This window comes from Anomaloglossus baeobatrachus, chromosome 5, assembly GCF_048569485.1.
Source record: "Anomaloglossus baeobatrachus isolate aAnoBae1 chromosome 5, aAnoBae1.hap1, whole genome shotgun sequence".
In the NCBI taxonomy this organism is placed as follows: Eukaryota; Metazoa; Chordata; class Amphibia; order Anura; family Aromobatidae; genus Anomaloglossus; species Anomaloglossus baeobatrachus.
In genome coordinates, this window is record NC_134357.1 from 355,586,346 (window position 1) to 355,597,527 (window position 11,182).

Sequence of the window (11,182 nt, forward strand, 5' to 3'; positions counted from 1 at the left end):
GCAGCCGAGCGCGGGGCGGTACACATTCATGAAGCTGTCTGGAGAGCCACAGTCAGTGTGTGCACTGCAATGCGATACTCATCTGAGTTATACGGCTGTCTGACACCGGCCTTAAAGAGGTATTTCCATCTCTGACTTTTTTGGAACTGCCATAGAAGTGAATAGAGAGATTCTGTGCATGTACAACTAACTCTCCATTTATTTATTATGCTTTGCTTATATAGCAACATCATATTCCGTAGTACTTTACAGACATTATCATCACTGTCCCCATTGGAGCTCACAATCCCGATCATTATGTCTTTGGAGGGTGGGAGCAAATTGGAGGAAACTCACATAAACACAGGGAGAACATACAAACTCCTTGCTGATGTTGACCTTGGTGGGATTTAAACCCAGGATTCTAGCGCTGCAAAGCAACAGTGCTAACCACTGAGTCACCGTGCTCCATGCCTGGCAGTGTGACACAAAACCCCATTATTGGGATGGAATCAGCATCTATCACACATTTATGGCATATTCTATGCTCTGAATGACTGAGATTAAAATACCTCTTCAACACTGATCGAGATTAAGAAAAGTGAGATTTGGGGAAACACTCATTCTAGGCTGAGGAACGTAGCACTATATTAATAACACATAAAATATCTTAATGTCATATTTAATTTACTAAATGTAATTTAAAGACAATTTTCTATTGTTTCCTCACAATATAATAATGTAGAGTTCACATTTTCCCTAAAATGAACCTTAGTGTTGAATGATCCAATATTTAGCTTGAAATTACTCCACTTTCCCCAATTAGGAGTCATTACAGAACTACATGGCATTGCTATAAGCGGAAAGTAATTATCTCAGTAATATCAGCAGATCACTAACAGAAGGGGGTTAACCTCTGCACTGCCAAATAAAGTGGGATTGAATGGTGGTCATCTCCATCCTGTGCGTATTGCACTCATGACACTATGTATCTAATGCAGGCATGAGAATTGATACATATAATGACACTTACATCCTTAAATATAGACAGGTCCTGGTCTTTGGTGAGCTGTGTTGGGGCTTTGATGGGTTTGTCCTTCTGGAATTGTTTGGGAGACAGTAGACACATAGTGATCAGCTCGGTACAAGACATCATCTTCCTGCTGTTGCTTGTAAATGACAAGGAAGTGTATCCAATGTCCAAGGAGCAGCCTGGAGAGGCAGGTTATGGGACAGGAGGAGAAATAGGGAGAAGCAGCAACCCAAGGAGAAGAGCAGATGATTGTGCTGGAAGCTGAAAGGAGCAGATCTCAGGCAGAGTTGAGATCTTTTCCTCCTTGACCAGAAATGAAGAGTTGGAGCTTGAGATGCAGCTCTGAAGTAGGTGCAGTCTCCAAGATGCAGAAGCAGCAGCAGTTTGTAGATTAAATAAGGCTGATCAGCTACAGAGAAGACAATGTAAATGCAGAGGGAAGGAGAAAACCCTCAGTGGAGGAGTCACTGTCCTCTCTGCAGTCCTGCACTTAGGATGCTCCTGGCTCTGTGCTCTCCTCTTCCTTACCATATCACTCCAGCCTCTTCATTCTGATTGGCTTGTCTATTTCCCTTTAGTAATTAGTGGACCAATAGGAAGCATGAACTATTCCTTATCCCTATACAAGAAAATATAATGAAGATGTATAGCACATGCAATGCATGAAAAGAGAACTAGATCCTGGAGCCGCTACAATTTGCAAAAGGATTAAGGGAAAAGGTATAAAGTAATCTGTTATACTGAAGAATAATTTAGGTATTCATATACTCTGTATACTGAAGAATAATTTAGGTATTCATATACTCTGTATACTGAAGAATAATTTAGGTATTCATATACTCTGTATACACAAGAATAATTTAGGTATTCATATACTCTGTATACACAAGAATAATTTAGGTATTCATATACTCTGTATACTATAGAATAATTTAGGTATTCATATACTCTGTATACTGAAGAATAATTTAGGTATTCATATACTCTGTATACACAAGAATAATTTAGGTATTCATATACTCTGTATACTCAAGAATAATTTAGGTATTCATATACTCTGTATACACAAGAATAATTTAGGTATTCATATACTCTGTATACTCAAGAATAATTTAGGTATTCATATACTCTGTATACTCAAGAATAATTTAGGTATTCATATACTCTGTATACTCAAGAATAATTTAGGTATTCATATACTCTGTATACTATAGAATAATTTAGGTATTCATATACTCTGTATACTGAAGAATAATTTAGGTATTCATATACTCTGTATACACAAGAATAATTTAGGTATTCATATACTCTGTATACACAAGAATAATTTAGGTATTCATATACTCTGTATACACAAGAATAATGTACGTATTCATATACTCTGTATACACAAGAATAATGTACGTATTCATATACTCTGTATACTCAAGATAATTTAGGTATTTATATACTCTGTATACTGAAGAATAATTTAGGTATTCATATACTCTGTATACACAAGAATAATTTAGGTATTCATATACTCTGTATACTGAAGAATAATTTAGGTGTTCATATACTCTGTATACTGAAGAATAATTTAGGTATTCATATCCTCTGTTATACACAATTAGAATTTAGGTATTCATATACTCTGTATACTCAAGAATAATTTAGGTATTCATATACTCTGTATACACAAGAATAATGTACGTATTCATATACTCTGTATACTCAAGAATAATTTAGGTATTCATATACTCTGTATACTGAAGAATAATTTAGGTATTCATATACTCTGTATACACAAGAATAATTTAGGTATTCATATACTCTGTATACTCAAGAATAATTTAGGTATTCATATACTCTGTATACACAAGAATAATTTAGGTATTCATATACTCTGTATACTGAAGAATAATTTAGGTATTCATATACTCTGTATACTGAAGAATAATTTAGGTATTCATATACTCTGTATACACAAGAATAATTTAGGTATTCATATACTCTGTATACACAAGAATAATTTAGGTATTCATATACTCTGTATACTGAAGAATAATTTAGGTATTCATATACTCTGTATACACAAGAATAATTTAGGTATTCATATACTCTGTATACTCAAGAATAATTTAGGTATTCATATACTCTGTATACACAAGAATAATTTAGGTATTCATATACTCTGTATACTGAAGAATAATTTAGGTATTCATATACTCTGTATACACAAGAATAATTTAGGTATTCATATACTCTGTATACACAAGAATAATTTAGGTATTCATATACTCTGTATACTCAAGAATAATTTAGGTATTCATATACTCTGTATACACAAGAATAATTTAGGTATTCATATACTCTGTATACTGAAGAATAATTTAGGTATTCATATACTCTGTATACTGAAGAATAATTTAGGTATTCATATACTCTGTTATACACAAGAATAATTTAGGTATTCATATACTCTGTTATACACAAGAATAATTTAGGTATTCATATACTCTGTATACTGAAGAATAATTTAGGTATTCATATACTCTGTATACTGAAGAATAATTTAGGTATTCATATACTCTGTTATACACAAGAATAATTTAGGTATTCATATACTCTGTATACACAATTAGAATTTAGGTATTCATATACTCTGTTATACACAAGAATAATTTAGGTATTCATATATTCTGTTATACACAAGAATAATTTAAGTTCATTGTTATGCTCGCAGGTGCGAGCGGGAGTGGCGTGACCTGAGGGGCGTGAGTAAGCGACTACCTCGTCTTCACTAGTGCCTCTGATGGTGAGGATAGGTTTGTGCTGGAAGGTAGCCACCAGGTCCTACTCAAGGAGGCACGGTACATGAAGTTAGGGAATAACGGTACAGGCACAGGTCCAGATAGGTAGAATCTCTGGTGCAGAAAGGTGCATCTTGAATGGCTCATACAGACCAGCAGGTAGGGAGGATTCAGCAAATATGGCAGGAGTAGCTGTTACAGTAGGTCCTGACAGGTGCAGCAGACACAGATAGTGCATCAGGGGTAGCAGGTACAGAGGGTACGGCAGGTACGACAGTTACAGAGGGCATGGCTGGTACAGCCGGGGGAATTTTAGGACACAGATACGTGTAAGCAAACTCAGGATATGAATACCTACAGTTCAAACCAGAAGTTTACATACACTATCTATAAAGACACAAATACATCTTTTTCCCACTATCTGACATGAAATCAGAATAAACCTTTCCCGTTTTAGGTCAATTAGGAACCAAAATTATTTCTTTTTGCCAAATGCCGGAATAATGAGAGAGAGAGAATGTTTTAAAGCATTTTTATTACTTCTGCAAAGTGAAAATTTACATACATTTCATTAGTATTTGGTACCATTGCCCTTAAGCTGCATGCCTTGGGTCAAACATTTTGAATATCCTTCCACAAGCTTCTCACAATAGTTGGTAGGAATTTGGGACCATTCCTCCTGACAGAACTGGTATAACTGAGCCATGTTTGTAGGTCACCGTGCTCGCTCCTGCCTTTTCAGCTTTGCCCATAAAATTATGCATTGAGATCAGGGTTTTGTGATGGCCACTCCAAAACATTAACTTTATTATCCTTAAACCACTTTGTAACCAGTTGGCAGTGTATGCTTTGGGTCATTGTCCATTTGGAAGACCCATTTCCGCCCAAGCTTTAAGTTCCTGGCTGATGTCTTGAGATGTTGATTCAGTATTGCCACATAATCTTCTTTCCTCGTGATGCCATCTATTTTGTGACGTGCACCAGTCCCTCCTGCAACAAAACAACGCCACAACAGGATGCTGCCATCCTCGTGTTTCACAGTTTGGAAGTTTTTCTTAGGCTTTAACATTTCTCCGTTTTACCTCCAAATGTAATGATGGTCATTATGGTCAAACAGTTCAATTTTAGTTTCATCAGACCACAGTACATGTCTCCAAAAATTAAGGTCTTTCTTCCTGTGTGCATTTGGAAACATAAATCTGGATTTTTTATGTTTCCTTTGGAGTAATGGCTCCTTCCTGGTAGAGTGGCCTTACAGCCAAGTTGATACTGTACTCATTTCACTGTGGATAATGAAACAATCTTACGAGCTTCCGCCAACACCTTCACAAGGTCTTTTGCTTTTGTTCTTGGGTTGATATGCACATGTCTGACCAAAGCACGTTCAACTCTAATACACAGAACCCATCTCCTTCCTGAGCTGCATGATGGCTGGACATTCCCATCTTGTTTGTACTTGCGCATTATTGTTTGTACAGATGAACGAGGCACCTTCAGGTATCTAGAAATTGCACCCAAGGATGAACCAGACTTGTGCAAGTCCCCAATTCTTTTCCTGAGATCTTGGCTGATTTCTTTTGACTTTCCCATGATGTTACACAAAGAAACAGTGTGTTTCAGGTGTGCATTAAAATACATCCACAAGTCTGTCTCTAATTAACTCATATGTTGCCACTAAGCCTATTAGAAGCTTCCAAAGACATAACATCACCATATTAGCTGTCCCATGTTGTTTAAAGGCATAGTACTCTTAAGCGGGCTTTACACACAGCGATATTGCTAGCGATGTCGCTAGTGAAAGCGCCCGCCCCCGTCGGTTGTGCGTCACGGGCAAATTGGCGCCCGTGGCGCACAACATCGCTAACACCCATCACACAAACTTACCTGCCTAGCGACGTCGCTGTGGCCGGCGAACCGCCTCCTTTCTAAGGGGATGGTTCATGCGGCGTCACAGCGGCGTCACTAAGTGGCCGCCCAATAGAAGCGGAGGGGCGGAGATGAGCGGGCTGAACATCCCGCCCACCTCCTTCCTTCCTCATTGTGGGCGGCCGCAGGTACGATGATGTTCCTCGTTCCTGTGGTGTCACACATAGCGATGTGTGCTGCTGCAGGAACGACGAACAATCTGAGTCCTGCAACAGCAACGATAATCGGGATTAGAACGACCGGACAACAATCAACGATTAGGTGGGTAATTTTGATCGTTAACGGTCGTTCGTGCGTTTCACACGCAATAACGTCGCTAACGAGGCCGGATGTGCATCACGAATTCCGTGACCCCAACGACATCTCGTTAGCTATGTCGTTGCGTGTAAAGCCCACTATAGTGTATGTAAACTTTTGACTTTGTAGAAAGTAATAAAACTGCCTTAAAACATTCTCTCTCTCATTATTCTTGCATTTGGCAAATATAAATAATTTCGTTAAGCATAATTGGCCTAAAACGGGAAAGGTTTATTCTGATTTCATGTCAGATAAGGTGCTTTTAAATTTCTGGTTTCAACTGTAAATGTCTAATTGTCTAGGGTCCCACATACTGCACCCCTGCTGCTCCAGGCACTGGCGGCTGCAGCAGGCGGACGGAAATACTCAGCTATTTTTTCTGATAGTGGCTGCAGCCAGGTCCTACACATCTGCCTCCCATTCAAATCATTAGGAGCCAAATGTGCAGTACTCAGCTGTGGCCACTATCAGAGGACAGAGCAAATCCGGAACTGAGCATTTCCTTCCACCTGTTACCGCTGCTGGCACCAAGAACAGCTCATTGCCAGGAGTGCCGGGTGTCAGACCACGGCCGATCATACATTGATGACCTATCAGTGCAAGAGTAGTGGACAACCTCCTTAATAATATGAGCTACTTAGTTGACAGTGACCAACCACAGCGAGGTGTACCTCATGGAAGGATCTTAGCATTCCTGACTCAGGAGGAGTGGAAATTCTGTATTGATTAATTACATTTTGCTTATGCATTTTCTTCAAGGACGGAACGATCGCGGTTGCAGGAAGTGCAGGAGGCCTCACAGTCCCAACCCCTGCTTCAGCTGGGTGTGCGTCCCTGCACTGCAATAAACACTGCTGGCCAAACAGAAGCCATCAGCTTGCAGCCGTGTCCCCGTGACTGAGGTGGCGCATGACAATGAAGTCATGCGATGCCATAGCACAGAAGACGATGAAAGCTGCCGGCCACTGCGGGTCGGCTATAGAGGACGCTGCATGACATGGGAGCTGGGGAGGGTGAGTACAGTATATACCAGGAGGATGACAGTATATACCAAGAGGGGCCCAGGAGACAAACATATATGTGACACCCCTGGACTAGTCAGGTCATCACAGGATACTGCACGCACTTTCTCTCTTAGTGCAGGACTCAACCCCCCATGGTTCTGGGTTCCCAATGTATGGTACTGCCTCCATCAGCATCCAAATCCCAACCACACGTCACACCACACCCTGTCAGACACACCAGGGGGCTGCTGAGCTGGAATAGTGCCGCCCACCTAGGGGTCAGGCAGACTGGTCGAAGGGAGGAAGTCAGAGGAAGGAAGTGGAGAGCAGAGCAGAACTGACAGGCAGTAGAGTAGTAGCTCCCAAAGAGTGAGGAGCTGGAAGTTGGAGCTCCCGGGGTAGTTACAGGTTGGGTCGCAGACGGTGGTCTCGGCCGGAGGAGTCAGAGACCTGGTCGCAGGGTATTGAGGCTGAGTGCCTGGACCCGTTTTTGGAGGACGGGAGGCATCTGAGTCTAATAACCGGTCTGGGACCGAAAGCACGGCGTGGTACTGGACAATAGGTTAGGGAGTAGCTTCAAGCAACCCGGCAATTAACCTGCAGAGGATAGGGACTTTATGGACTGTCCCCAAGAAGCTCAGAGATCAGGGGCACTAGCGCAACGAGGGGGATAGGGCTTTCCAACCCAAGCAGCCCACTGAAATCCCAAGCATGAGCCCTTTAGAGCACAGCTCCACTACAAACAGTAGGGAACGGGGCCCGGACAGCTTTATGTCTACGGGCCAACTGAAGACTTCTAAATTTGTACACGGAGGCAGGCTCCAGACCATCAGGCAGTACTGTAGGGGACGGATACCCGGACGGGTTCCCTCAAGAGGGCAACAGCACCCAGAGACTTGGTTCACCTTGTTGTCAGAGTCTGCTTTTGCGGTCGCATCATCACCAACACTGCCTGAGTGAGTACATGGTCCTCCCCTGCTTCCAATCTGCACCCCGCTCCCCAACACCACCATCCAGAGTCCCTGTGTCACGGTTTCCCCTCCCTGTCCACATGGCTAGGGGGTGGAGCCTTCTCCCAGGCGACACTTACAGAGCTAGGATGCTTTAAATACTGTCATCTCCGGTGAACCAGCACCTGCTATAAGCTTAGCACTGCTTTGCCTGTGAGTGCTGGTCCCTGTAAGTGTCATCCTGATCCGTTCCCTCTCTGTGCCTTTAGCATCTGTCTGTGTTCTGTCCACTTGTCGTTCTGCCATTCCTCTGTCCCACCTCCTTCCTTACCACATTAGTCCAGATTGTTCCCCCCTCTCCTACCTCCCAACTCGGTTGTTTCCTCTGGTACTGACCTCAGCCTGATCTCGACCCCTCCTCTGCTAGTTCCTGCTGCACGTACTGTGTATGACCCGGACCCGTCTGACCATCCCCCAGCATGCCCCACAGCTTCAGCTGTCCGGCTGATGCTGGCAGACACTACATCAGCACATGTACCGCCCCGGGGCTCGGCCGGCTGCCGAGCCGATTGGATCCATGCTCGTCGGTGGGTGGCTCGAGCTCCTCCCGGACCCGAGGGTCACGTCACTCTGAAAGGGAAGTTGGCGCTACGTGTAGCGATTTCGGTGGGGAAGGTTCATGGCCGAGGCCGTGGCGTTTAGTGATGTAAGTCGTGATGCCACCCACGGGTTGTGGTGAATGTGGACACCACCGCTGCTGTTAACTAGGCTCCCGGGGACAATGTTATGCAGCCTGGTGTTGACCCATCCGTGGGCAGAGGGTAATGGTCCCGGGGCCCAGTGGTTGTGAGGTGCGGGCAAGGTGGTGTGGTGCGGTGCGTGGCCCGAGGGCACTGTTGTACTCACTATGACAGATACACCGGAGTCTCTGGTAAACCAAAAAGGTGGTCGGTGCCCGCAGCCGGCTGTGCTTTGCCCCTTTCTCAGGTTGGTGGTTCCCGCCTTTCTCCTGCACCTCTTTAGTAGAACTTGACTGCCTATGCTTCAGCAATGGTAGTCCGCTCCCCGGCTTGATGTGTGTCGGGGAACCCGTTTGCCCGCAGGCACTGGCCCGTGGGATCTCTCTGCCTGTGTGGTGGCTTTCTATCCCCCTCGGTGGGCTGTTGCCCCGTCTTTCGGGTCTTGGGACGGGAAAGAAGTCCTCAATCAATGAATTTGACATGGTCCAGTGGCTTCTGGACCTCGTTCTGGGTCTGAGTACCCCTCCTAGTGGTCCGGTTTCCAGTTGGTTCCCCGGTTCGGTACCGGCGGGCCACTACCCTGTGCCGATCCCTTACGGTTCCACCAGCAGTCTTCACGGCTCCTGCAGGCGGCAATCACCGTCTGCCTCCTTGCCACGGTACCAGGGCTATGACCCCGTTGTCGCTGCAGACCTGACGCCTCAGGCCTGCTGCACTAGAACTCCACTCCACTGTACTGAACTGAACTTAAACTTGAACTTAACTGACTGACTGTTTCCTGTCTCAGGCCCTCTGGACTCCTCGGTGGGCATGGCCATCCGCCTGGCTCCGCCCCCTGGTGTGACCATTGAACATTGAGACAGGTGACAAGGGTTTGTAGGTTGGCTGCTGTCACCTTTTTAGGGGCTGGTGTTTGTGAAGGGGGTCTACCTGTGACTTCCTGGCTAGTCCAGGGCGTCACACACACACTGGGAGTTCCCCTCCTTGCTCATTCAGCTCCATATAGTGTCTTTCCCTGCAGGACTCCAGCTCCCCCTGCTGGCAGCCTGACAGTATAGCCGGCCCCAAAAGGCTTTATCTTCCCATTAGGGGAAAAAATAAATAAATAAAGAGGCCAGTTTTTCCTTGGTAGTGGGATCCATCTTTGCAGGTTAAAAGACTGTAATGGATACACTCAGTACTTTGTGTGAGCAAGTAGCCAACCTTACGCAGCTGGCACAGGATTTGTCTGCAGCAGATGTGTACCGCCCCGCGCTCGGCTGCACCCGAGCCGCTCGGATCCGGGTTCGTTGGTGGGTGGCTCGAGCGCCTCTGGACCCGGGGTCACTTCGCTCTGCAAGGATGCTGGCACTACGTATGGGGATGGTAGGTAGGTGTACGGCCGGAGCCGTGCTTGAGTTCGTGACACCACCCACGGGATGTGTTGAAGGTGTAGACACCACCGCTGCAGTTACGGGGCACCTGGGGGAGATGGTTATGCAGCAAGATGTTAACCTGCACCGTGTAGTGTGTATGTAGACTGCCTTCGCTTCAGCGACGGAAGTCCGCTCCCCGGTGGTATGTGTGTCGGGAAAGCCCGTTTGCTCACAGACGCAGGCCTGTGGGATCTCTCTGCCTGTGCGGTGGCTTTCTATCCCCCTCGGTGGGCTGTTGTCTTCAGTCGGGACTTGGGTGGGAAAGGACCTATAGTCCAGACCTCAATCACTAAATTAACTCAGTCCAGTGGCTTCTGGACCTCATTTCAGGGTCTAAGTACCCCCCTGTGTGCTCCGGTTTCCAGTCAGTTCCCCGGGTCGGTACCGGCGGGCCACTACCCTGTCCCGGTCCACCACGGTTCCACCTGGCTGTCTTCCCGGCAGGCTAGGCCACCGTATGCCTCCTAGCCAAGGTGTGCTGGCTACGACCCTCACACCTGACAGTCAGTCACAGGCCTGTACCACAGGCCTGTCCTCCTTACTCCTCAACACTACAAACTTGACCGATCCACTGACTGACAACTGACTGAACTGTTTCCTGCCTCAGGCCCTCTGAACGCCTCGGTGGGCATGCCAACTGCCTGGCTCCGCCCCCCTGGTGTGTCCATCAAGCACTGAGGGAGGTGACTAGGGTTTATGTGTTTGGCTGGCGTTACCTGTGTGGGACTGGTGTTGTGCGGGGCGCTATTTGTGACTACCTGGCTAGTCCAGGGCATCACACATCGCACCCTGGTAGCTTCACACAATACGCTGCAGAGTGAAGTCTCCGCTTCTGCGAGGGCCACCTCAGTGGCAGCTACCTCACAAACTATAGGACAGCATAATCCCACTGATGTCCAACTCACCTCCCCCGAACTCATGGTAATGCTCCCTGATAAATTCTCAGGGGAGAAAAACCTATTTCGGTCATTTAGGGAGAGTTGCAGGCTTCTTTTCACTCTCCGGCCTCGGTCCTCGGGGAATGTGACCCAGCGGGTGGGGATCAT

At 45.8% G+C, this 11,182-nt stretch overlaps 1 protein-coding gene across 2 annotated transcripts in view; it reads right to left on the reverse strand.

Annotated features, from left to right (window-relative positions):
• The window catches only part of NECAB3 (N-terminal EF-hand calcium binding protein 3), a 160,906-nt gene extending 159,381 nt beyond the window's left edge, over positions 1-1,525 (reverse strand). The window contains exon 1 of one of the 2 annotated variants that reach the window (XM_075349931.1): positions 1,013-1,525. In XM_075349931.1, coding sequence (XP_075206046.1) covers positions 1,013-1,135 — 123 coding nt within the window. In that variant the 5' untranslated portion in view covers positions 1,136-1,525. The remainder of the gene's footprint in view (positions 1-1,012) is intronic. The other variant, XM_075349932.1, reaches the window with a different exon arrangement.
• Positions 1,526-11,182: the final 9,657 nt, after the last annotated feature.